The sequence below is a fragment of the Cydia pomonella genome, chromosome 6 (genome assembly GCF_033807575.1).
Source record: "Cydia pomonella isolate Wapato2018A chromosome 6, ilCydPomo1, whole genome shotgun sequence".
Classification (NCBI taxonomy): Eukaryota; Metazoa; Arthropoda; class Insecta; order Lepidoptera; family Tortricidae; genus Cydia; species Cydia pomonella.
The window spans coordinates 2,014,115-2,041,305 of NC_084708.1; the positions used below are offsets into that span (position 1 = coordinate 2,014,115).

A 27,191-nucleotide genomic window follows, 5' to 3' on the forward strand; every position below is an offset into this window, starting at 1 on the left:
TCCGTGGCAAATAAAACGTCAATTTGACACTACACTTGACAACTCAGCTAGCCAGCTGGGTAGTTGCTCTCGATAGTTTTTGTGCAAAAGTCACGATATTTCACTGAAAAATGTCTACTGTCGAAGAATTACAGAAAAAAGTGCAAGAATTGGAGGCCAAACTAGCGGCCGTCCAAGGAAGCGCGGGCCCAGCGCGGCAGAAAATAGATGTTATGTCGTCCGAAGTTGTGGATTCTAATCCCTACAGGTATTTCGCTATTTATTTGTTTTAAAAACCATTAAAAAATATGTTATTCGTCTTGATACAAGTATTTGATTATGCCTTTCTTATAATCAAATGTTGAGATGGTGAAATACTTATTAGAAGATGTTTAAAAAATGACTCATGTTTAGGTCATTATTAAAATTGTTTTCGCAAGTTTAGAATACTTATTCTTCAAAGCGAAACTATCATTTAGAAGTGCTGTGTAACTTGATGCGCCTTAAATAAATTTTTATGAATAATTATCTCAACAGGAATTGGTCCAGCTATTTTAATATAAAAAATCGAACTAAACAAAGCAACTAAAATTTGAATATTGTGGTATCAAAAGTTTTCAAACTGGATGTTGTGGCCTCAAATCCCGTTCCGAAATAATGACTTTTTATTGTATCGTTTCAAATTTACTAGTATCTCTGGGGAAGCATACAGACTAATTCTGGCTTATTCACAATGTGTGCTCCCCCAAATAGAGAATATTTCCCCAGTAAGAGAATACTTTCCTCTCTTAAGTTGTAGGAATGTTGATATCATATATTAGATGATAATATTAAATGTTTCAGTCGTCTCATGGCACTAAAGAGGATGGGTATAGTGGACAACTACGAGAAGATCCGTGACCTGTCAGTGGCAGTAGTGGGTGTTGGTGGTGTCGGCAGTGTCACTGCGGAGATGCTCACCCGTTGTGGGATTGGGAAGGTAAATTTATTTGGTTTTATTACTGTGCCAGCTTGGTTGTGTTTCTATACATAGTAGAATAGCTGGAGGAGGCCTTTGCCAAGCAGAAAACTGAGTTAAGAGACATACTGTAACTCAGAATAAAAGGGCTTAATAAAAATAGAAATAGATATTATATATATTGTTGCCTGAGTACCCACAACACAATCCTTATCTTACTGGGACTAAGTCAATTTGTGTAAGAATGGCCCTCTAATTTTTTTTATTTAGCTGAAAAATTGATATTGTCTTGATTTGGGGCATCTATTAGTCAAAAATAAGGTCGCATTTTGATCACCTGTCACCATGGCTGTCACATTCTAACAAGTATGTAAGTGCGAAAGTGACAGGCATAGTGACAGGCGATAAAAATGCAAACCTGCTGCCACCACTGTATACTTAAATTATTTACAAGTAATTATTATTCACTTAAATTATTTACAAGAGCAATATAAATAAATTAAATCAACTATTAACGTTAATGCACACCTATCAACTTTATGCAAGCATGTGTACCTACCTCTAATTTCAATTTTCATGTTGATTATCACCTACTGTTACTGTTACTGTGCGTGGGCTTGCACAGTTTCACTTTGATTATTACTTTGTTTAACTAATTATATTTGTATATTATTTTGCACCCAAGGGATAACTGTTATTGGCCTAATACTATGTAAAAATACCTATGTAAATTGTATATCTACGGCTGTTGTTGTCCTGAATACCAATAAAAAAATAAATAAAAAATAAGATACAGTTGACTAGCTAAACACTTATTGTACAAATGTCAAACCGAGTGTTTCAACCTTCTTCCTATTTCAGCTAATCCTCTTCGACTATGACAAGGTAGAGCTGGCCAACATGAACCGCCTCTTCTTCCAACCGCACCAAGCCGGGCTCAGCAAGGTGGCTGCAGCTGCTGCTACGCTGCAAAACATCAACCCTGATGTTGCTATTGATGCGTACAACTATAATATCACAACTGTGGAGAATTTTCAGAAATTCTGCGATGCTATTAGGTTTGGACTGTGTTTATGTTATTAGTCCGAGTACCTATTACTATACCTAGACAATGCAGTATTTGACGACCGGTCTGGCCTAGTGGGTAGTGACACTGCCTATGAAGCCGATGGTCCCGGGTTCAAATCCTGGTACGGGCATTTATTTTGTGTGATGAGCACAGATATTTGTTCCTGAGTCATAGGTGTTTTCTATGTATTTCAGTATTTATAAATTTTTATATATTATATATATATCATTGTCTGTCATGTACCCTCAACACAAGCCATATTGAGCTTACTGTGGGACTAGTCAATTTGTGTAATAATGTCCTATAATATATATTTATTTATATTTATTTTATATTTTATGATGCCGAAGGAAGGAAGAAGGAGGAAGGGGATGCAAAATATTTTTGACTATTATTACCGTTTTTGCATTAAATATTGTTGTACTACTTCGATCGATTTATGGAAACAGGATTGTCAAATGTTTTAACAATTTACAACATACAAAAAGACAGGCTCCCATACTTGAAAGAGTAAATAAAAAACTTAAATATTTTTGTCAATACAGCACTGGCAGTTTGACCGGCGGTCCGGTGGACCTGGTCCTGAGCTGCGTGGATAACTTTGAGGCCCGAATGGCCATCAACACCGCCTGCAATGAGCTTAACCAGAAGTGGTTTGAGAGCGGAGTCAGTGAGAATGCTGTGTCGGGGCATATACAGTTCATTGTGCCCGGAGTTACTGCTTGTTTTGCTGTAAGTATTTAATTAAAAAATATATTTTTGACTATATGCTTGCGCATAAGATGCTTCAGCAGTTTGTATAACAAAACTTATATTTTATATGTTTGCGGTACGGACTCAGGGCTCTGTACAGAAGCGCATACCAATATCTGGTCCACCCCCTGTGCAAGCATATACATAGGTCACTAGATAAGTTTTTTTTTTTCCATAAATGGCTTTTACTCCTCGCTAATTTTAGCAAGGTGGATTCTGCAATGTCGAGGTGTGGACTTTTGACTTATGTGAGCAGAGAATGTTCGGTTTAATTATGATTTTTGTGGAAGGATAGACTGGGAACCTAAAAAAACAAATATTATGGACATCACAGACAAACACATGACATGACACATTTGACATAATACCAACATTAGTAAAAAGAGCGGAAAGCGGATGTCAGATTGTTAAGGCAAGCAACATGCGGATGAAATGGAGGAAAAAACATAAAAATTAAAATATATAGATAGATAGAAATATAGTAAGATTAAAAATAAAGTTTTATATCATGCTCCTGTATATGTATACTTAATAAGAATAGAAGTTAGAGGCGACTACATAAGTTTTTCAATAGACAAGTATGAAACAAAGAAGTGGCATATCACTTTTTTTTTAAATACTATGTCTGTGGCAAACAAGCATACGGCCTGTCTAATGGTAAGCAGTTACCGTAGCCTATGGACGCCTGCAACTCCTGCTACATGCGCGTTGCCAACCCTAACACCCTGCACCCTCGTTGAGCTTTGGCAACCTTACTTACTACTACTACTTACTTACTTTATACTTTTTAAAACATTTCAATAGACAATAAATAAAATAATAAAATAAAAATAAAAAATATTTATTTTCAGATTCCTCCGATCCATAGATTGTTAGTTACAAGACACTTATAAAACTACATTAGTAAACTATCTTATATTACAGGTTTCATACAAATATCTATTTCTTAGGTCGAACAATGTTTGGCGGGAAAACATATACTTTCTTTAAAAAAAAAACCTCGAGATTGGCAGAATCATCAACACCTTGATGGAGTCATGACATGAAAAATTGATTGAAATTTTCTTATTAAAAATAGATTTAAAGTTTGGCATGAGCTAAAGACGATTTAGAATATTATATACAACATTTTCAGTTCATACAAAGTTTAAATTTAATAAATAAGTAGATTAAAAAGAGAGTAAATGTTTTCCCGCCAAATATTGTCAATATTGTAAAGTAAGCTTGTTGTTCCAAATCAGAGGGCCTACCGCGAACCACGTTCGACGTGTTGCCTCTCTGTCGCACTTGTACATTTGTACGTAAGTGTGAAAGGGAGGCAACACGTCGAACGTGGTTCGCGATAGGCCCTCAGGCACTTAATGCGGTAAAATATTGAAGTAAATTATAAGTTGACAATGCTTCATTAGATAATTCCATTATTATTTACAATTAAAGAGCCTGATAAAAACTGCACGCTGTCTTTTGTGGAGTTCTTTCTTATGCTAAAAAAACGAAGTATATATTCTGTCAAACACAACTTGTCAGTCAGTACGAATAAAGAGAACTATACTCATCCCTTTCTGTTGGGTGCTGTACTAGCTAGCGTAAGACAAAGACAGTATGATTTGCTATCAATGCTGGATTTAGAGGTCTGGAGGCCTCGGGCAATAAAGGAGTGGAGGCCCCCTGGCCCCTAATTTTTTCCAAATAAAATGGTAAATTTTTCGAATTCTCTTTTGTGGAGGCCCGGGGCAGTAGCCCCGGTTGCCCTCCCCTAAATCCGGCCCTGTTTGCTCTGTCTGTTTGAAATGAGACAGTCCTGGGCCAAACTATAAATAAAACTTTTAGTCTATGTTTAATGTCTACAAATTAATAGTCAAGCAAATTTTATCAATCATTTACATTATCGTAACAAGTTAAAAGTTAAGTGTTAAAGTTATTTTTGACAATTGATAGTTAATTTGTGGTTAAGGTTTTCGTTAAAATTAAGTACTTATCTCATTAGTGTAAATTATGATTGTAAAATTTACGTATTTTTGCAAGTGGAATCCCTGATATTCGTGTTTTCAAGACTGGCAACACTCAGCATTGAAACGTCGAATAACCTACAATATTTTCCTGTCGTCACGAAACCATACATACGTACATAAATATTGTCAATAAATTTCGAACACAATAAAAGTAAAAAAATTGTGTTAAAAATATTTTTTGTGCTTTTAAAATAAGTGAAAAGTCCGATAAATACATCCCCGAACATCGTTGTTTCCACGAAGTGAAATTAAATTGACGTGATCGCCATTTTACGATTGGAATGTCAACGCAAGTTAATGCACATATTTATTGAATCATATTGATAGTGTTTAACTGTCGACTCGATTCCTAACCCGCCGAATCTTTGAACTTTTAAAAGTTTTAATTTAAACCGATAATTTATCATAATGACTAGTGTAACGACAAAGGACAAAGAATTTACAATTCAATTCATAAAACATTACAAAATGCTGCCGGCGCTATGGAACTCGAAATGCGAAAGTTACCGCGACAATAGCATGAAGACGAAATGTTATATGGTATTGTTAAAAAAATACAGAGAGCATTATCCAACGGCAAGTTTACGTGATATGAAAAGAAAAGTGAACTCACTGAGGTCGAATTTCAGAAAATATAATGTCAAGCTAAAGCCAGGGGATCCTCCGCCGAATTTGTACTGGTATAATGAGATGAAATTTGTCCTCGGGACCGAGGAGGTGGAAAATGAAATTGATGTTGATGCAACTTATGATGAGCTGAAATGTGAAGAAATGGAAATTAGTGCGGCTGACTCGTTTGATGACCAAGAGGTATGATTTTGTATTTTTTTAAATTAAGTACCACAAGTTAAGTAGAAGTAACAGTCAAAACCGTTTGTAATGGCAATAATGGTTGTGATAAGTAATTGTTGCTGTAACCAAGATTAAATATTCATATATATATTTTTATAATTATTTATTTAATCAAAATTAATCATTTATAAAATAATGACCAATTCATATTGTCAGGACGGTACAACCATAAATCAGCAACAGGCGTCGTCAATATTCAGTGCCGGATTAAGACATTTTGGTGCCCTAAGCATTTCTAGACCATGGTGCCCCCTCATCAAGATTACATTGAATTTTCTTGGTAAATTGAGTGACGTTTATTGTCGCATTACTGCTGAGAATAGAATTTTCAATCCGTCACATAATTTTATCACGGAAATTGACAGCACTGCATCAGTAATGTTCAAGGATTAGGTAAGGTGAAGTGTAAGCAAATTCGAAGACCGTGCTTCGCATAAGTCCAGAGGCCAAGCAAACCATTGTCCAAGTGTAAGCGAAGACGTAAGACATAGGCCGTACTCCGCACAGGGTTTTGCAACCTCTAGAGCTTTCCTGCGAAGCTCATTCATGTGAGGGTAAAGGCAGAGCTTCAGAAGGGGCTTAACCATTGGCGATTGGTTCTTGTCAGAACAAGTACCAATGGCCACAAATGTCTTAAATAGCAAATTATTGTTTACGAAAACGGGACTTGATAGGGTAAGTTTTAAAATTACCTTTGACCCGACGTTTCAAGGACGGCGTTGTCCCCATGGTCTCGGAGAAGACTGTAAAGTCGACATCATTATTTTGACGTTGGAGGTAATTTTAGAACTTAATCAAATGCGATTAAGTACCGTTTTCTTAAATAATAATGTGTCACAATTAGGCCAATACAATTAAATTTTTTCGACCTAAAAATACGTGTAATCCGAGTTTGCTCCATTCCAGGAGGTGTGCATAAATGTTTCCTCATTTTCAGTTTTTTTGCTTGTAAATCGAACGGTACGGCCGACGGAAAATTTATTCTAATTACGAGTATTATTAAAATTCATATCTGAGGATCCGAAATGTAATTTAACTATGTTCTTACAATAAAATATATTGATTGATTGATTGATTTAAGGTACCTTAATATGTATTCGTAGTAAATTGTAAAAAAAGGTCAATATTTTTTATTTTTGGTAAAATCATGTTAATAATCCGAAAACGCTTTCTTACCAGTGTCGGATCCACCAAGTGCTATTGTAATTGATAGGGGGTTCCTTCTACATGGAGTGGTTTGGCAATCCAACGGAAAAAATTAACTCCTAAGGATCCCAAAATGTAGGCACACCTCCTGGGATGGAGCAAACTCGGATTATATGCATTTAGGACCAAATAAATGTATTAAAACAATTTCCAGCTTACTGGGAATTAATTCCTCAAAACGCTATTTTTGGATCTAATTTGATTGGCCTACATCGTGAAGGTTTAAATCAGTGTTTTTAAAGGCAAAGTCTAAGGCTGAATGCGCGGAGCGTTCGATCGGCGCTTACGGATGAGGCCAAAGGTCGAGCTGGAAGAAAGCAAGGCTTGAATTTGACCAATGGGGAGGTATGAATAGCTGGACGTCCGCAGGGTCCGATCGCGGCGCGTTATCATATAATACAACCAATGGCGAGGTGTGAGCAAGGCAGCCCAGCTGCGAAAGAGGACAGCATGGATTTGGATCCATGGCCAAGCGAAAGTGAGGCAGTTTGCATAAAGTAAAAGGCCTGGCGTCGCATAAGACCTTTTAAGGGCCAATATTAAAACATGAAAATTATTGCTTAAAATTGAGTTTTAATTATCAATGACAATAATCGAATGAATTGTCGCGCAGACCTTTTCTAACCGCGCAGACAATTTGCGCGGAGATGTGCGCAGCAGCTACAGGGCTCCCCCTCAAGCGAAGCGTACTGGTCGTCTGATGGATCGACCTGACCGAGTACACTTTGCCGGAGGTTCATTACCAGGTTCATGCGGATTCACCGTGTAGGCGGGCTTTAAACGGTCAATAGATACTGCGACAGCCCGTCCCAGCAATTGAATTGTGAAAACTTTATTACTACGCTTCAATACTGGATAGGGCCCTTTATATGGAGCTTGCAGCGGCTTGCGCACTGCATCTTCTCGCAGGAAAACATTCTCGCAATTTTCCAAATCAGGATGCACAAAAATCCCTTTACTATTAGGGTGCACCTTTTGCGTAGGCTTGAGATCATTTATGGTTTGCCGAAGTTGTTCGACGTAACCAAAATTTATGACAGGATTTCCAGAAATGGATGATGAAATAAAATCTCCTGGCAAACGGAGTGAACAGCCATACGTAAGTTGAGCCGCGCTGACACCAGAGTCACTACGCAGTGCGGAGCGTAGACCAAGCAGGACAGTGGGAAGTTCTTCGACCCATTTATCTCGATCGCACAGCCGCGCCATAAGAGCTGCCTTAAGGCATCGATGCCATCGTTCAATTTTACCATTGCTCTCTGGATGATATGCTGTAGTGCGCACTCTTTCAATGCCAAGTAATTTAGTCAATGATGAAAAAAGTTCACTTTCGAATTGACGGCCTTGATCAGTTGTTATAGTTGATGGGCACCCAAAACGTGCGATCCATGCTTCGTATATAGTTTTAGCCACAGTTTCAGCAGTTATGTCTCGAATGGGTATTGCTTCAGGCCAATGCGTTGTCCTGTCTATAATTGTGAGTAAATACCGGTGTCCAGCCGATGAAATACACAGAGGACCGACAAGGTCAGTATGTATATGTTGGAAACGTGCGCTTGGTGTGAAACATCCGACGTTGCTGTACGTATGACGCTGAACTTTTGATTGTTGACATTGGATACAAGTTTTAGCCCAAATGCCGACATCCTTGTTCATGGACGGCCAAAAAAACCTCTCTTGTATCATCTTCCTACTAGTCCTGATACCTGGGTGACTTATATTGTGTACGGCATCAAAAGCTGTGCGGCGTAAATCTTCAGGTATGTAAGGTCTAATGGCAGATGTAGAAACTTCACAGTATATTGGTTCTGCTGAGTTTGGCAAAACGATTTTCTTTATTGCAATATTCTGTTTTAGTAATAAATGCTTGATAGACTTGTCATTCTGCTGTAATTGTGAAAGTTTATCGTAGTCGATTACAGATGGCGTGGTGATAGTCTCGATGCGTGACAAAGCATCTGCGACCACGTTATCTTGACCACTTACATGCCTGATATCGCTGGTAAATTCGGTAATGAATGACAGCTGTCTGGAACGGCGGGGAGTTTCTGACTCAGATGACGTTTTCATAAGTGCGTATGTCAGCGGCTTATGATCCGTAAAAATGATTAACTCGCGGCCTTCGAATATTTTTCTAAAATGTTTTACAGACATATATATAGACAATAATTCTCTGTCGAACGTACTGTATTTTTGCTGGGCACTTGAAAATCTTTTTGAAAAATATCCCAACGGCTGCCATTTATTATTAACCCGTTGCTGAAGTACACTTCCCGCGCTCTGGTCGCTAGCGTCACAAAAAAGAGCTATAGGCGCGCTATGAGAAGGGTGAGCGAGCATCACTGCATTTTTTATAGCTTTCTTACATGCGTCAAATGCTTCATCCGCTTCAGGGTTCCACTGTATGACAGTTTTATCGCGTTTCTTGCAGTTGTGCAAAAATACGTTTAATGGCGTTTGAATTTGTGCTGCATTAGGGAGGCTGTCGTGGTAAAAGTTGACCATTCCAAGAAACCTTCGTAGTTGTTCGATATTTTCAGGTTTTGGGTAACTGTTAATAATTTGAATTTTGTCTTCTGGTGGTTTAATTCCGTGCGGTGTTACTGTGTAGCCGAGGAACTTGACAGATTCTTTACCCAGCACGCATTTTGAGGGATTGATTGTGACACCGTATTCGTTCAGTCGTTGTAGGACTGTCCGGAGATGACTTTCGTGAGATTTGGCGTCCTTTGACGCGATGATGATATCGTCGATAAATGGAAACACATAATCTAGACCGGCAAGAACTTGGTGAATAAATCTTTGAAACGTCTGTCCGGCGTTTTTTAAACCTTCTCTCATCATTGGAAATTCAAAAAGACCGAATGGAGTAATTATAGCGGTTTTATCGATATGATTTTTGTGCATAGGTATCTGCTGATACGCCCGGTTCAAGTCGATTGTACTGAAAATATTCATACCATGAAGTTGATAGGTAAAATCTCTTAGTCGTGGAACTGGGTAACGATCTGGCTTTGTCACAGTGTTTAAGCGTCTGTAATCTCCACAGACTCGTATGTCACCATTTTTCTTAGGCACAACGTGGAGTGGACTTGCCCAGGGGCTCTTGCTAGGTCGACACAAGTGTTGCTCTATCATGTGATCGAATTCCTTTTTGACCGCGAGATACCGATGTGGCGGTAACGGGCGTGGGCGTGAATGTACGGGAGCTCCACTGGTCTCGATGTAGTGCTCGACGTTGTGCTTGGGAGCACTCTTCATTGAGGATGGCCTTATAATATCGGGAAATTCACTGAGAATGTGATGATATTTTTGTTCAAGATCAATACTGCAGATCGTTGGTTGCGAAGTCTTACAGATTGGAGTTCTGACAGCAAGGTTTGTTTTCTTGTCGACCAGACATCGTCCGTCAAGATCGACTAGCAATTGGTGGTACTTCAAGAAATCAGCGCCGATGATTGGCTTACTGACTGCTGCGATAATAAACTTCCATTTAAAAGAACGTTTTAAATTGAAATCTAAGTCCAATATCTTCTCACCGAAAGTGGGTATTACGCTGCTGTTTGCTGCATACAGATTGAAGGAGGTCGGTTGGCCACGGAATCCTCTAGGCTTTGGAATGACAGATATATTTGCGCCAGTATCAATGAGGAATTTAATTTTTGTGTCTTGATCAGTAACGTACAGGCGGTGTGAAGTATCCCATGCGCTAGTTTCCGCCTCAGCTAACGCAGGCACTAGTTTTCCTTGCTCTTCTTGAAATTGCAAGGGATTGTGCACTTATATGCTGAGTTGCCAAAACGTCGGTGATAAAAACAAATGTCACTCGAGGAATGTTGAGGGTTTTGAAAATTGGCAAGCGTGCGAGAATAGGGACGACTAAATCGCGAAGCATTGAATTGCGGAGCTGAATATAAATTGCGGCGGTACTGTTTTTGTTGAATCTTGATCTCGGCGACTTCACGAACAAGATAGTCCAGCTTGTCTTCTAACGTTTTCTGCGGCGGAGAAACTTGACTGACAGTCGTAGAAGTAGAAGGCTGTACCGAAATTGCCGATATTTCTTTACGTGTTTGTTCTAGGATTTTATCTGCCATCAGTGCTATATCGTTTAAGTTAATGTCTTTCATAATTGTATCGCTAGTGGCGACGACGGATCGGACGGATAGAGGCAGATGGTTGGACCACAGGATGCGGAGAGCCGTTTCGGAGACGTTGCTATCGGCGAGGGTTTTCATTCTGCGCAGTAACTGAGATGGCTTTAAGTCGCCGAGCTCCATTTCGGACAAAAGACGTTGCAAACTACGTTCTTTAGACTCCTCGTAAACGGTAATCAATCGGTTTTTCAATGTTTCGTACTTGTTGGTTTCAGGTGGTTTTAATAAAATATCGCTTACTTCGTCCAAATCGTGACGTTCTAATTTTGCTATTGCGAGCTCATACATTGCCTGGTCGCCTTTCTTGAGAGGGGCGACGATAGATTCAAACTGCACGAACCAAAGCCTTATTTGGTCGCGCCATATTGGTGGAATACGAATGTTGGTCGCAATACCTGAGAGCTCTTGAATCGGGCTCGAAACTGCAGGTTCAAACTTTTCATTGTTTTCGTTATCTGAAGACATGTTTTTAGAAGGCTGGGTGCTGCTCTGTATGCGGGGTCACCACTTTAAGGGCCAATATTAAAACATGAAAATTATTGCTTAAAATTGAGTTTTAATTATCAATGACAATAATCGAATGAATTGTCGCGCAGACCTTTTCTAACCGCGCAGACAATTTGCGCGGAGATGTGCGCAGCAGCTACAACCTAACGCCGAACTGCAAAAGAGTGGCTTGAAATCTAACCTATGTAATCACTGTCCTCCTACTGCTCGGCCTTTGGCTTAACTCGAAAGCGCAACTTGATATGATGCTTTTGTTTTTCGGACTTCGCAGGGCCCTTTATTACACTTTGACAATTAGGTCGCAGGATCGCGGATCTGCAGCAACTCGGCCTGGCCGACACATCTGGTGTGCAAGAGAGCAAAATACGCTACAAAATCGGTAATCTACGGAGAAAATCGGTTGGCCACAAGCCCGACGGTAAGATTTTTTGGCCATGAGCTTTGATGGCCTCCGCGTAAGGTTGGGGATGTGCTTTTTTTTTATGGGAGAGGAGGCAAACGAGCAGACGGATCACCTGATGGTAAGCGATTACCGCTGCCCATGGACACCTGCAACACCAGAGGGGTTGTAAGTGCGTTGCCGGCCTTTAAGATGGGAGTGCGCTTACGTGTCCTCACTCTCTTACGACTTCGTTATTAGATGAGTACTTGCACACGTATCAAAAAGTTTCGTGTACATAAGTACTACACTACGACTGCGATGCTGATGCAGCCTCGCGTTTTTTTTCCTACGATTTTGGTGCCCCCCTACACGTGGTGCCCTAAGCAAGTGCTTATTTTGCTTAATGGTTAATCCGGCACTGTCAATATTCATATTATAAGACATCAAAATTTAATAAATGGTTTTACTGTAGTGTAGTTTATAAAATAAAGTCACAAATTCCTATCTATATTACCAGGTTTTCTGTCACCACAATTCACCATTAATAATAAACATTATTTTTCTAGGAAGACCATTTGGAAGATGTGGAACACTTAGAAATACCAGAAAGCGACATAAAGTACTGGCAAAATGAGCAAGACAATCAAAGCTCACCATTGCATGTCTCAAAAACCTCAGAGAAATCAACACCTAAATTAATCTACCACACCACACCAAACCAACCACAGCCAAAGCAAACAACTTCAATAGTGCATGATGAGGATGAATTTGATTTGTGGGGAAAAGTGATGGCCACTGAATTGAGAAAGTTGAATGCGAGACAGCAGATCTTTGCGAAAAAAGCCATCACGGATATCTTGTTGGAAGGGCAGTTGGGATTGCTGAAAAGGAACTCTGTACAGATTAATAAAGCTGATGGACATGGTACTGAAATATGAGATTTATTTTGTGTTATTACTTTTTAAGAGCCATGGAGAGAAGCATTCTAAAAATAAGGAAGTTCGCTCCGTGGCGAATGAGACGCAACTGTCACAGTCGCACTAATACTGAAGAGTGATAGAGAGAGATGACTATGCTATGTTACGGAGCATTAATGATTGTAACGTTGGCTACGCAGCTAGAGTAGTTGACGCTCACACACACAAGCTCTATCCCTAAAATGGCGCTGGGCTTTTTTTTTATACTACGTCGGTGGCAAACAAGCATACGGCCCGCCTGATGGTAAGCAGTAGCCTATCCAGAGGAGTAACATGCGCGTTGCCGACCCTAGAATCCCTCCTCTCGGTGAGCTCTGGCAAGCTTACTCACCGGCAGGAACACAACACTATGAGTAGGGTCTAGTGTTATTTGGCTGCGGTTTTCTGTAAGGTGGAGGTACTTCCCCAGTTGACTTACCTTTATAATCATATTTGTAAATAAATATTGTTAAACTTAGTTTATTTACTCATCCTAATTCAATATAGCCAGAGGAGACCTCGAACAAGATGGGAGGATGAACTCAAACTCATAGCGGGCCCGAACTGGAGAAGAGTGGCCCACGACAGACCCCAATAGAAAGAGTTGGAGGAGGCTTTTGCCAAGCGGCACACTGAGTTAAGAGACATACTCTAACTCAGAATAAAAGGGCTTAATAGATAGATAGAATTCAATATATTCGTTTCTTAGGTATTAAAAGGACCTAAACGTCTGTAGTAAAATAATTAGATAATACCACCAATGTAACAGGGGTTGCAAGACTGAAGACTAAGGGTTGTTTCACATGTACCACGACCACACGACAACCACACCTACAACACGTGGTCGGGCGCATGTTTTGTAAATGAATAGTAGAATTCAGAGGTACCACATTTTGCCGTAATGTGGTACGTGTGAATTGTACTATTCATACTTGTGAAACAACCCTAATTGTAGGATTTAACCCTTTACCAGACTAAGGGATATATATTTCCCGCATGAAGCACTTCAAACATGTGTTCTATTTTCGATGATAACCGAATGTCAGTCTTACTCAGACTGACATTCGGTTGTCATTTTTGAACTGTCAGCCTGGTAAAGGGTTAAGCATGGATGGTTATTATTTATTAATCTTAACTTTAGTTTGTAACCATTTTATTTACTTGATGTGATTAACAATAACAGTAATATGGTACCGAGTTATACACGGGTGACCTTAGCCATTGGACAAACCCTGAAATCCCACGTAGGTTTACTTCTCAGGAATGCTCTGACGTTAATATTTTTTTAATCAGAACAAAAGATGAAAAAATAATTTTCGAACAAAAGTTATTTGCAATAATCGACAACAAAAAGAAACACACTGTGTTAATCTTTGGCAGTGTTTTTAACAATTTGTTCGAAATATTTGATAACGATGATATTTTTCAAAAGTCAGAAGCTTATTAGTGTCAAATAAAAAAGATAATCAAAAAGGTCGAAGAAGGTTCCATACTATTCTTTGAGGAACCTTAGGAGCTACTAACACATACAGGCTGCTCCAAAGTAAAAAATGGTGATTTGTTAATTTCTTCAAAACCGCTACACCGGCTGTTATGATACTTTGTACAATGGTTCTAAATACCCTAATGCATATGTACATTTCGGCTTAGTCCAATATTATTAAATTTATTTATATATTAGTTGTATTATTTAAAAAAAAACCTCGCATTTTCATAGAAGTTAATATTTATAGTGGCATTGCATTTATTTTTGTGCAGACATAGCCAGATGACCAGTAACTATACTTATAGAGTGTATAGTAGGAATTTAGAATAGAATAGAAAATAATAGAAACCATTTATTCAAACAACACATCAAATCAAATAACACATATAGCAAATACAGGGCAAAGATAAAGAAAACAGTAGAAACAGAGAATTTATACGATATGTGTACACATATTTAATATGTGTGTTATGTACCTACATATACGAGCATGAAACCCAATTAAATTACCGGTCAATATCTAGTACAAAAAAATATCTAATGTGAAATAAAAATGTAAAGTTTCAAACATAGTGGTTTTTTTTTTCTTCTATGTTATAGAAATGCTGGCGGTTTTGTAAATCTTACTAAGGGCAATACTTTGTGTGATGAGCACTCACTTTTCACATTACTATTTTTTTATTAGTTAGAAATTTGTTTCTCTATTTTGGACAACCTGAGAACATTTTACCTAAACTCTTTACTGTGTTGTCCTCCCAAAAGACTCCCGTTTTCCTCGTTTTCCTAAACGATTTTGGTCCAACTGTCAAAATTCAATTGTCAAATAATAATGTTTCTTGGTTATAGTGTGCCCCTCCTCTAGTGGTGGCGTCTAAAATCGACGAGCGTACGTTGAAACGCGAGGGCGTTTGTGCGGCCAGCTTGCCTACTACTATGGGTATCGTCGCCGGATTCCTTGGTAAGTTATACAAAAAAAAAATACAATATAGTTTATTTGGTTTAACTTATAATACACATAACATAAAGGGCTGGAATCTCCCATTAAGTATAACAATACTTGTGTCGGTTTGAACTTCAGTTCTCATCAGTCTCCCGTATGACCACTAAAGGCCACTTGCATCAATCACCAACCCGAGGTTAACCGGTTAAACCTGGATTAACCATGGTTACCAGTACAATTTGACCCTGGGTTAACGCCCTAAGGCCCACTTGCACCATTCCGCTAACCCGGGGTTAACCGGTTAAACCTAGAGTTACTATGGTTACCAGTACAATTTGACCCTAAGTTAGCCGGTTAAACCTAGAGTTACAATGGTTACCAGTACAATTTGACACTGGGTAACGGTTTAACCGGTTAACCCCGGGTTAGTGGGATGGTGCAAGTGGCGCTAAGTGATTTTTAAATATGTCTCGATCGGCGCATGGTAAAACGCGAGGACGTGTGAGACCAGTCATTGTTGCCCGGTATGGGCGAACTGTACTTGCACACTTAGGGCCACTTGCATTATCCCATTAGCCCAAGGTTAACCGGTTAATCCTGGAGTTACCATGGTTACCTGGGATGGTGCAAGAGGCGCTTAGTTGTTGTAACTGTTGTAAAATTCTAAAAATTGCACTCAAATATGCTATGATATGAATTTCTAATCTTTCGAAATATTTTTGATCTTATATTTATATATGAATGTTATAAAATTAAATATTCTTATTATTTCAGTACAAAACACGTTGAAGCAGCTACTAGGGTTTGGAACAGTGAGCCACTACCTGGGCTACAGTGCGCTGACAGACTTCTTCCCGATGATGAGCTTGAAGGTAATTTAATACCTGTCCAATATTACAACTAACAAATAAAGTTTAAGTATTTATAAATATTTATATATTATATATATATCGTTGTCTAAGTACCTACAACACAAGCCTTATTGAGCTTACTGCGCGACTTTATACTTGACGCGGCCAATGATGATCCGTATGATAGTTTCTCGATTTCACAATTGGATAGACTTAATTTAAGAAATAATTGAAGTAATGGGTTTTTACCGTATTCTTATTACATTTCTCAATAAAAAATGTGCTAAAGTACCAAAAAAAAATCCAAAATCATTTGACATTGACAGCTCTGTTACTCCATACAAAAAGCGGCCAAGTACGAGTCGGACTCGCCCATGAAGGGTTCCGTACCATTTATGACGTATTAAAATAAACTACTTACTAGATCTCGTTCAAACCAATTTTCGGTGGGAGTTTGCATGGTAATGTACATCATATTTTTTTTTTGTTTTATCATTCTCTTATTTTAGAAGTCGACACGAGACTTCTCGGTCGGAATTGTCTGCATGGGCTTATCCTTACTTTTTTAGATCTATGACTTTCATAGGGATAATCATTGGCCGCGTCAAGTGTAGTAAATTTGTGTAATAATATCCTATAATATTGGGTGTATGAAATTGGCGTTTTTGTTCATAATTATTAGTCATGTCATAGTTTATTTATTTTAATAGTAACTTGAAGTATTTTTTAATTTCATTAGTGCGCTACATAACAACGATTTTACATACAATTATTTGCTACGTTTATTGTTTTATGTATTCAGAATACCGCCCTGAAAACAGCTCTTTTCATGTGCTGCCGGCTCGAGTATTTAAATGACTTATATTTTACTGACGGGACAGATTAAAAAAAAATATGAGATAGAATTTGTGCCTTAAAAATGTTTCAGATTACTGGCAAAAAATTGTTTGGTTTGAATTGTTTTTTTTTCTTTTTTTTTTTTAAATAGCCTACATTTTGTCCCACTGCTGGGCAAGGGCCTCCCCCGTTTTCCGCCACTCGTCACGGCTTTGTGCATGCTATATGGTAAATGCTATCACAAAATTCATTGTATGAAAAATCGAATTTCGTTAAAAGGTATCCATACAAAACGCCAATTTCATAGGTAATGACCTAATATTTATTTATTTATCGTCAGCCGAACACGCAGTGCGACGACAACCACTGCCGCACGCGACAGATCGAGGCGCGCGCGCGGCCGCCGGTAGAGGTCGCTACTGAGGTCACCGAGGACGCCGCGCCCGTCCACGCTGACAACGAGTGGGGTAAGTACTTTCGCGTTATTTGTGTATTCCCTGTTCAGCCCAAATAAAAATATTTAGCCGTGTATATTTTTTTTTCTGTCTGATTGGACAATGTATTCAATAAAACGTTTATTACCATACTACTTTTAATACGAAACATCTCTAAATACCGCAATATTTCTACAGGAATCAGTTTGGTGGATGAAAATTGTCCCGAAGAAGATACCTCCAATTACAAATTAGTTGATGGTGTTCAGGTCAGTGTACTTTTTTATGTTATATAAAATCGAGTCTTAATTTTATATATAAATCTAACTAAGCCTGTAAAAGGTTCCCTCGAAAGGCTCCATTGTAAATCAGTGCAAATCCCTTTCAAGAAAGTTGAGATTAAAAAATATCCGCCTATACCTATAACAAAATACTATCTTTTTTGGAACGGTTCTCAGAGATCCTATTTTTAACATGTGAAGAAAAAAAATTGTGATATTAGAAATAGTCTATGATCGCATACAACTCCAGGATTGTAAAGTGCATGTTGCAAAACTTGCAAACCCTGTTGTAGGGTATAGACGTCTCGAGCGCTTACGTCATGGTGACGTCATTGACAGTTCGGTCAGTCGATGTTAGACCGGCGAGCAGAGCGGACGTACCGCGTGATGTTTGTGTTGACGAACCGTTGGAAATACATTATATCGTATGATTTACTGAGGTAACGTAACGTGTGACGACCGGTTTGGCCTAGTGGGTAGTGACCCTGCCTACGAAGCTGATGGTCCCGGGTTAAAATCCTGGTAAGGGCATTTATTCGTGTGATGAGCATGGATATTTGTTCCCGAGTCATGGGTGTTTTCTATGTATTTAAGTATTTATAAATATTTATGTATTATATATATCGTTGTCTAAGTACCCTCAACACAAGCCTTATTGAGCTTACTGTGGGACTTAGTCAATTTGTGTAATAATGTCCTATAATATTTATTCATTTATTTATTTAAATACAGTACTTTACATATGTAAAAACCTGCTCACATGTACATTTACTTATTTTAAAACCCTTGTCATTCATTGTAGGGTTCCTAATTCCTAAAATGGACTAACATGATGGTATTTGACGTAATTTTCACAACCAACATTTTCAAGTATCCGTGGTTTTCCATCACAGAAGGGTTATGCTTCAAGGGCAATAAGGTTCTTTCAGTCGGAAATTCCAACAAAAATTCTTATAAGAAAATTCCAACAAAAATTCTTATAAAAAGGTCCTTATTGCACATGAAGTATAAAGACCAGTGTTGGCCGAACGTTAAAGAATTGAAAATTAACCATTATAAATTGAACCGTATATTGAAACCGTCCGTTACGGTTTATGGTTCAATTTGTAATAGTTATATAAAATAAATAAATAAATATTATAGGACATTATTACACAAATTGACTAAGTCCCACAGTAAGTTCAATAAGGCTTGTGTTGAGGGAACTTAGACAACGATATATATAATATATAAATATGTATAAATACTTAAATACATAGAAAACACCCATGACTCAGGAACAAATATCCATGCTCATCACACGAATAAATGCCCTTACCAGGATTTGAACCCGGCCCCATCAGCTTCGTAGGCAGGGTCACTAACCACTAGGCCAAACCGGTCGTATAAGTTAAGTTTCAATATTTTTAAGTCTAATTAACGTTCGGCCAACAGTGATAAGGACCTTTCTCTGATGGAAAGTCACATTTGAGTTAACACGAATATACCTTGATTTAAATTTTTGAGAAAGTTTCACCATGTATACTGCAGGTAGCGTACAGCGTCCCGGTGGACAGCAGCACGCCCGAGTCCAGCTCGGGCGGCGCCGTGGCCGCCTCCGAGCTCTCCCTCGAAGAGCTCATGCAGCAAATGAAGTCCATCTAAACCTGCTCTACATTATGATGATTTGCAAGGCAAGCCACTTCAAGCAACCTCTAACATGAATAATTGGAAAATTGCTTGAGCGGGACCTTCTGACTGTATATGAAAAAACGGCCAAAAACATGTTGGGCCGTGCTCGGTTTAGGGTTCCGTATTTACCCGTCTATCAAAATAGACTCTGCAAAAACTCAAAAACTGCTCATCCGACATGTTCGCTATAGTTTTCCTTGAAAGGTTTTACTTATGTTTACTTTCACGATTTATTTTATTATTTTTTGGATCCATGGTTCAAAAGTTAAGGGGGGGGGGGGGATACAATTTGGTTCTTGAAGACCGATTCGTTTAGCCCTATCCAACTACATTCCACACTATAGCGTTGAACGGAAAAAAACATCCTCACTTTTCGTGCAGGAGGACTAGTTGTGCCGTTGTCGAGAATGTTCTCCGTTTTGTATGGGGAATGTTCTCGCGCGAGTATTTCCCTTAGTAAATGGAGAACATTTTCGAGATCGGCACAACCAGATCTCCTGGAGACCTACTCTAAAAAAAAAATCTTATTTTTAGTTTACCAGTTTATCGGCGTAACTGATTTATATATACATACCAATTTTCAGCTTTCTAGCACTAACCATAAGTCCATCAAAGAGCAAAGCCGCGGACGGACAGACAGACAGACATAGCGAAACATAAGGGTTCCTAGTTGACTATGGATCCCTAATAAAAGAGATACTCACTAATAAAATCTTAAATAAAATAATAAATTTTGATTGTGGCGTGTACCGCCAACCGCAAGTACGTAACTGCTCAAATAGCGCAAACCACTCTGTTATAATACTAATAATTAGAAACGGGAACTCCAGATCGTCTAAATAGTTATAGGCCTTCGAACATCTTTATTTTCTGTCATCAAATCATTCAAGGGGCCTGACTAGCGCCATCCGCGTTGTACTTTTAGTTTTTTCAACAATAAGGATACCGTGAAAAGCTAAGAGATAATATCAAACTACACTGATTTAAACTTTTACGTATTTACACATTATTAACTAACACAAACGGGACTTAATCGCGTATTAAGTTTTAAATTTACCTCCGACGTTTCGAGGACGGCGTTGTTAGTGCTGTGTGTCGACAAAGTAACTTCCCTAGTGCGCAGAATGTTCAAGTCAATAAACAAGATCAAGTGCGGGTAGTTCGAAAAACTCGCGCGGCTAGATGTCGATGTCAACTTTAGCCAGTCTTCTCCGAGACCACGGGGACAACGCCGTCCTCGAAACGTCGGAGGTAAATTTAAAACTTAATACGCGATTAAGTCCCGTTTGTGTTAGTTAATAATTATCAAACTAATTGCAGCGAAACTTCCAATAATTAATCGATACGGGAGACGCATTTTTTAGATATTGCACAACAAAAGTGACGTCATCGTCACAAACGTATACCTTGAAGATTTTATTTTTATTGTTTAAATAAATAAGATACGAATGAATGCTACTTTTTGGAGGCAGAATTATTATTATCAATGATACTTATAATTTATTTTACAGTGTGATCAATATTTTTTCCGTAAAACGGACGAAAATGAAAAATATAGATGCAAAAAATTCACCATTTAAACAAAAATACTTTTGAATTGTATGCATTTTTAATTAGGGATATTCGCTAAATTATAAAAAAAAAAATTATAATCTTTCAATCACCCAACTTGTCAGAAAAAAGCGCGAAATTCAAATTGTCTATGGAAGCTCAATCCTTCGCGCCTACATATTTGAAATTTGCTGCCTTTATCTATTGACAAAGTGGACGTGCCAGAGTATATGTCGCATTCCATACAAACAAATATCTTTAGTATTATTAATGTGCTGTTGTATATGTATTTTGTGATTCTGCATTTTATATTACTAAGATTATGAAAATGTACGGTACATAAGTTGTGATTATATTTTATTTGGAAATTTTATAAGAATATTGTTATTAGTTGCTAAGCTACGAGAAATATCAATGTTTATAAGCAAATTTTATTATTAAATGTTTTCGGCGAGATCTGATTTTATTATTTCTGTAAATGCCTTCAGTTTTGCAGTGATTCTCTTGTTTGGCGGTGGCAGGCCGTTGTTCTGAAAGAGACGTACAAAATATGCCCATTATTCATTATAATGTGAACACGAAAGGACAAGTGTCAAGCCAGACTAGATTTAGATATTTTTTCGAGTCGAATAAAAAAAATTCCAAATGTATAAAATACCTCCGAAAGAAGTTATTTTTTCAACAATATCAACGATTTAACACATTCACTGCCGGGAACCCACCTGGTGGGCGCTCGTGAACTTTGTTCGGATGCCGGACAACCCGCTGGGCGGGTTGTTTCGTACGCAGCTATAGACCACCGGTTTCTGGGGTAGTGCGCCGTTTTTTGTCTGGCAGTGTTAAAGTCCCCTCACAACCACAGTAAATACCACTAAGAGTCGTTGTGTTCCTCAAGCATCTTCTTACCTTCATACTATCCGCAACTTCACCGGCCCTGTCCAGCACGCTGCCGTCTAGTCCACTGGCGCGGGCCACTTGAAGAGCGAAGCTGCTGTCGACGCAGCCTTCCGTTACTCGGAAGAGGAATACTGGGGCGTCTCCGTCCATTACGTGTTCGAAACTCTGGGAAAAAAGAGAAAGAATATAGAAGAAATTTATTCAGAAAATGTTTAAATTTAGGTACTACATGAGACTAAAGAACTAATTTATTATTAAGCGTCACTGAAAAGGTTTCCACTCGGCTTAATGTCAAGATACTACCTAAGGATCTCGACTCTGGTCTTCCGTGGAAACCTTTCCGAGAGAGCGCGACTACACGCTAAGGTACAAATGTTATTTAAGTGCAAAAGTTTTAAGTAAATTTAATAAGCTTATTCAATTAAAAACTACAACATATGAAACGTCATCGAAAATACTTCTTCATATTTCGTGCTGAGTTTATTCAAGTGAACTCCTTGGGCATCACATATAAACCGATTAAAACCTTCGAAAAGATTTTAATGAAGTTAGACCCTTGGCAGAAAACAGCAGTCGAATCTTTTCGTAATAAGACTTCCGCTTTGGACTGGACGAGTCTAGTAATTCATCCTTTAAACAGTAAGAAATGAAAACATTTTACCAAAAATTTCACCAGCGGAGTTTCCACGATATAGTCCCTGATATCGAGGAAGTGTGTGGCCAGGAAGATGTGCGGACACGCGTCTCCTTGGAACAGGAACGTATTGAGGCAGGCTGCTAGTAGGGATAGACCGTCGACCTCGGAGGTGCCTTTGCCGAACTCGTCTATTAGGATTAGGGAGTCAGATGTGGATTCTTGGAGGGCTAGCTCCATCTAAAATTGCGGAATTGGTTAGGGTTAACGTTTGTGCAATGTTTATTAAATATCCTAGGTAGGTATGTAGTGTCAAAGTTGTTTTTCTCTTATATGCCTAATGGGTCATTTGCGACCCTCGGAAAACAATCCCTCCTTCAAGTCCTTCATGATGAGGAGGAGAAAGCCCGGTTCTGCGACAGGTCTGGGACGACAAAAGAATAGGTGATTATGATTAAGAAAGCGGTTTAAACCTGTTGGAGGTCGATGAGGAAAGCAGACATGTGGGTCGCTACACATTCCGCGGTCTGCAAGCGTGACCTGATGTGGCGGATTATACCGATGGTGGCCGCTCGAGCTGGGACAAAGCTACCGATGTGGGCTAGGTATACGATGAGGCCTGAAATAATACAGATTGTTCGTAATAAACTATAAATAATTTTAGCCTCCTGTCGTCCACTGCTGATCATATGCCTCTTCTTCGTGTAAGTACTAGGTACACACTTCTAGTCTCATCTAAAAGTGTCCCGCGATCTTTCGAATGGCATCCACCATAGAACTAACGGACGCCAGGCACTTCTTTCATCTGAAAGGAAGCAGCCACCAATCCGTCAACACTGGTCCACCAGCTATCACTATGCCTGGTAACAATACATGTTCCGCTCAATTCCATTTAAGCTTTAGACAATAAAGGCATTGCTGCCTAAGTATCATGGATCTATAGTCTTCTGGAGCTGGATGTTATACTCACCGATCATCTTCATGTAGACAGACTTTCCGCTCGCATTAGGCCCCGTAAGAACTCTCGCGCACGCTCCAGCGCTGGTCTGCAAAATAGTAGTAGTTTTAACCTTACGGACTGCCCAGTCTCCCAGCATTATTATGTAGAATATCCAGCGGCGAAACCATATTTCAGGAACCTAAAGGTATACCTTACCTGAGCATCATTGGGCACGAAGTTATCAGTGGTTAGGATGTGCAGCGGATGTCGGCCATCTTTGATGTCAATAATCTTTTCAGGAGACATTGTGGGGCGCACGAAGTTGTACTCTTTCGACACTTTGGCGATTGCTATGAGGCTAGATTGGAAAGGTTAAAATGGGTATAAAATCTCATGAATGTGTGAATCGATATAATAAGAAGTTACTGCCAAAAAATGATATTATTATGTTTATCAAGTATTTCCCTAAACTCGACGTGTTTGTGTTTTTCCATCGAGGAATCCTTTGGTTACCTATCGACTACGTCATCAGGTCAGCTCCATGTTCGCATATTATTTCATTGTAATCGGAATTACGGATTTACTCCAAATTTCAACTGAATAAGACACCGGGAAGTGGTTCAAACTTAAGTTACGTCATTTTCTAAACGCACATAAGAGATATGTGAAGCTAAGCTAAATAAAAAAAGTATGTAATAAAAATATGAAGGTCGTAACGTCTGTCCAGTGTTTGGGCTCTACTCCAAGTCGAACTGTGTCGCAGTATGTTGTTGTTGGGAAATAACACTCTTAATTATGAAATTGAATAAAAACAAGCACTAATATTCCTAAAAAAAACATTGTCTGTAAATCATTGTGTGGCTTCAATTACACATATGGGGAAAAGTAAAATTTATTTTTTGGTAAAAATACCTACTTAATGTTTCGACTAGGATTGTGTCAAAAAATGTATGTACCAGTCCAGCTCAGCACAGGCATCAACACAAGCCGCTAATGTGTTGAGATTATCCAGAATCACTGCGGTCAGACGCAGCATGATGCGGGTTTCGTGCGCCACGATCTCGGGGTACGTGTCGCCTATCATCACGTCGAGTTCTGGAAATTACGTCATCGAAACATCTTGTAAGTAGGTACTGAGTATACTTAGTTTGCGTACGATTTCACAACGCGCGGGGGCTCACGTTTTCTAGTAGTAGGTACTCGTAAGTTCTCTAGCTTGTGCATATAAGATGATGCTAGGTTTCTATCTTTCGATAGGTATTGTAAAGTACTGTATTTACCTCAGTAAATCATACGATATAATTTCCAACGGTTCGTCAACACAAACATCACGCAGTACGACCGCTCTGCTCGCCGGTCTGACATCGACTGACTGTAACTGTCAGTGACGTCACCATGACGTAAGCGCTCGAGAGTCGAGACGTCTATACACTGTAGGTATCATGGTCCACACATATCTGCTTTGTCTGCTGTCGAATTATTATGAACACTGACTAAAGTCTTAAAAGTGTGGAACTGGTATTGGTATCTTTCTAGGTAGACTAACTTTACTGCCTCTCATAATTGGATTCATACAAACCTTCACAACCTTTGCTCTTGTAATGAATGTAGTCATTGTTCTGAAACTGAAAAGCATCAATTAACTTGGTACTTACTATACTGCAGTCTCTAGGGAAAACCACGAAATTTTTTACTGTTTTCAGTGTCTTACCATGAACTTCATATCAGGCAGTTGTTTCTGTTCCATGGTCAGTTCTTCGGCCCAGATCTTCACTCCGAGCAGGTAGCCCAGGTGTGGCATGTAGAGCATAGTGCATTCTTCTACGAAGGGGGGAAGTCGCTCTAGTTCAACTTTGGCTGTCTCGGACATTAGGGTGTGGAGGCTGGCCATGGTTTGCTTTTCTGTTTGGAGGGTAAAGATGTGAAAATAAATTGAACAATTCTGTACGTATGTTAAAAAATCCGGACGGAATGTCATTGATTCCGTGGGAGATGGGACGGGTGTTGGTGTGGGACGCTACATGCGTGGACACACTAGCCCCATCCCATCTTCATGGCACTTCCGTCTCACCGGATGCAGCGGCGGATGCGGCTGAGCGAAAAAAAAGAGCTAAGTACAGCCGCATCGACCAAGAATATAGTTTTACCCCTTTTGGTGTGGAAACACTTGGCCCGTGGGGTCCCGGTGCCCTGAATTTTTTTGGGGCTTTGTCAAAGAGGCTTGTGGATGCGACTGGGGACCGTAGGGCTGGCAGCTTCCTCGCACAGCGCATTAGTATTGCAATCCAGCGGGGTAATGCTGCCAGCATCTACGGCACCTTGCCGAGGGGTGAATTTTTATTTTAGTTTAGGTTTTACTAAAAAAATGTATTATGTTGTATTGTATATTGTAATTACATAAATAAATATATTTTTTATACCTAATATCACGTACCTAAATTTTAAAATTGTTAGCTTGTTTGAATGTTTGTCAATAACTCAATATTTTGCACCTATTTGTAATAGGTTAGTATTTACATTTGCAAGATACACAAAGCAAAATAAGTAACAATCCTAAAATTTAGTAAAATGTAAATTTCATTTCCCAAAATATTGCATGGCATACGATTTACATCTCAATAGAGAGCTCTTGTATTTATATTATTTTTCATTCAAAAGATATAAAGTTCATATTCTGTTGAAAAAAGCTAAATAAAAAGAGTGAAGTACTCATGTCAAGTTCTTGGTCAACTCCTGCTTTGACGGTGAACTTTCGTTCTGTCTTCGATAAATCGAAATCTATTATCCTGTTCATGTATAACGCCATCTGAAAAAGTTTTTATATAGGTAAGTATAATATAAATAGGTATTGAAGATCTAAGGTATTTAGTTGATTTAATTAAATTTTCTAAAATATTATACTTACTTCATAAAGTTTGTTGTTGTCAAAATTGGCGAGTTGTTCAAGAAACTCGCTGGATTTTGCTGCGTTCTCACACATCTCACAAATCAATACTGCGTTATACAAAGTCTGAAATTATTACACGTAACATTACATTAGGTACTTACCTATAGTAATACAATCTGAAAGCTAACGCATCAGTCATCCAATTCAGCGAGGAAATGCTGCCAGCGTCATCGGTATTTTGCCGCAGGGACCATTTTTAGATTGATATTAGTTTTATTTTAGTTTTTATTATTAATTCTAATAATTATTTTATATCATAATTGTATTGATTTGTAATCATTTGAATAAAATTTTAAATCTGGAAGATATCTTTTCAAGGTTTGCTTAACTACTTATTTATACTTACGTTGTAAAGTGACTTCCATTGGTAGGGTTTGGCAGACAACTCCTTTATTTTTGTCAATATGCCCTGGAAACGGTTGATAGGTAGATAATTACACATACACACACACTACAAACATACATTATAATTAGTACCTACCTACTCTTTACGGAAATATACTAGCGAGCTATAGATCTAGCGGCAAAAAATCCATAAGTATAATTATTGAACCTGCTCATGAAAGGAAATGATATGAGAATCGGGTCGACCTGTAGTTATATGGGTCGCGGCAATAACACCTCTAACATATTCTTTGAGAATAATCCACAAAAGGATTTTTGCCCAAATTGAAACAGACATAATGTGCGCTCGCATTTCGCGCTCTCAACTGCTACTTACATTAACATTCTTGATGAACCTCAGCGAAGAGCACATGTTTCTCATGATAGTGTCGCTTTGCGGCTTCATGAAGAACTCCACGGCGTCCTGACGACGCCTTATTGTCTCCAAGTCAGTAGTTGGGTGCTGCATTAGTACTCTTTACAAAAAAATGTAGATCGGTAAATGGT

The 27,191-nt window shown here is 38.7% G+C and overlaps 3 protein-coding genes across 3 annotated transcripts in view; 2 read left to right on the forward strand and 1 right to left on the reverse strand.

The window, feature by feature from the left end:
• Nucleotides 1–21,338, forward strand: LOC133518686 (ubiquitin-like modifier-activating enzyme 5). The gene is made up of 9 exons (XM_061852361.1): nt 1–247; nt 823–958; nt 1,799–1,995; nt 2,552–2,738; nt 15,164–15,275; nt 16,032–16,129; nt 17,286–17,412; nt 17,578–17,648; nt 19,191–21,338. Exons 1-9 carry the CDS (start codon nt 111–113, stop codon nt 19,302–19,304), a joined length of 1,179 nt encoding a protein of 392 aa, XP_061708345.1. The 5' UTR covers nt 1–110; the 3' UTR covers nt 19,305–21,338.
• Nucleotides 4,541–13,252, forward strand: LOC133518687 (uncharacterized). Its single transcript, XM_061852362.1, has 2 exons — nt 4,541–5,581; nt 12,442–13,252. The coding sequence occupies exons 1-2, from the start codon at nt 5,180–5,182 to the stop codon at nt 12,811–12,813; spliced, it is 774 nt and encodes a 257-aa protein (XP_061708346.1). The 5' UTR covers nt 4,541–5,179; the 3' UTR covers nt 12,814–13,252.
• LOC133518688 (mutS protein homolog 5-like) overlaps nt 21,300–27,191 on the reverse strand; it is a 15,328-nt gene continuing 9,436 nt past the window's right edge. The window contains exons 7-19 of the mRNA XM_061852363.1: nt 27,022–27,160; nt 26,647–26,709; nt 26,259–26,363; nt 26,063–26,159; nt 25,065–25,255; nt 24,933–24,978; nt 24,310–24,448; nt 23,570–23,711; nt 23,384–23,459; nt 22,887–23,032; nt 22,441–22,653; nt 21,789–21,944; nt 21,300–21,412 (exon numbers count right to left, since the gene is read on the reverse strand). Of these exons, the coding sequence (XP_061708347.1) occupies nt 21,320–21,412; nt 21,789–21,944; nt 22,441–22,653; nt 22,887–23,032; nt 23,384–23,459; nt 23,570–23,711; nt 24,310–24,448; nt 24,933–24,978; nt 25,065–25,255; nt 26,063–26,159; nt 26,259–26,363; nt 26,647–26,709; nt 27,022–27,160 (1,606 nt within the window). The 3' untranslated portion in view covers nt 21,300–21,319. The remainder of the gene's footprint in view (nt 21,413–21,788; nt 21,945–22,440; nt 22,654–22,886; nt 23,033–23,383; nt 23,460–23,569; nt 23,712–24,309; nt 24,449–24,932; nt 24,979–25,064; nt 25,256–26,062; nt 26,160–26,258; nt 26,364–26,646; nt 26,710–27,021; nt 27,161–27,191) is intronic.

Bases quoted from the DNA above. Each gene is read 5' to 3' on its own strand.
- LOC133518686 (XM_061852361.1), top strand. From the start codon at position 111: ATGTCTACTGTCGAAGAATTACAGAAAAAAGTGCAAGAATTGGAGGCC. The intron at 16,130-17,285 runs GTAATTTAATAC...ATTTATCGTCAG, and splicing joins TCCCGATGATGAGCTTGAAG to CCGAACACGCAGTGCGACGA. The intron at 17,649-19,190 runs GTCAGTGTACTT...TGTATACTGCAG, and splicing joins AATTAGTTGATGGTGTTCAG to GTAGCGTACAGCGTCCCGGT.
- LOC133518687 (XM_061852362.1), top strand. From the start codon at position 5,180: ATGACTAGTGTAACGACAAAGGACAAAGAATTTACAATTCAATTCATA. The intron at 5,582-12,441 runs GTATGATTTTGT...TTATTTTTCTAG, and splicing joins ACTCGTTTGATGACCAAGAG to GAAGACCATTTGGAAGATGT.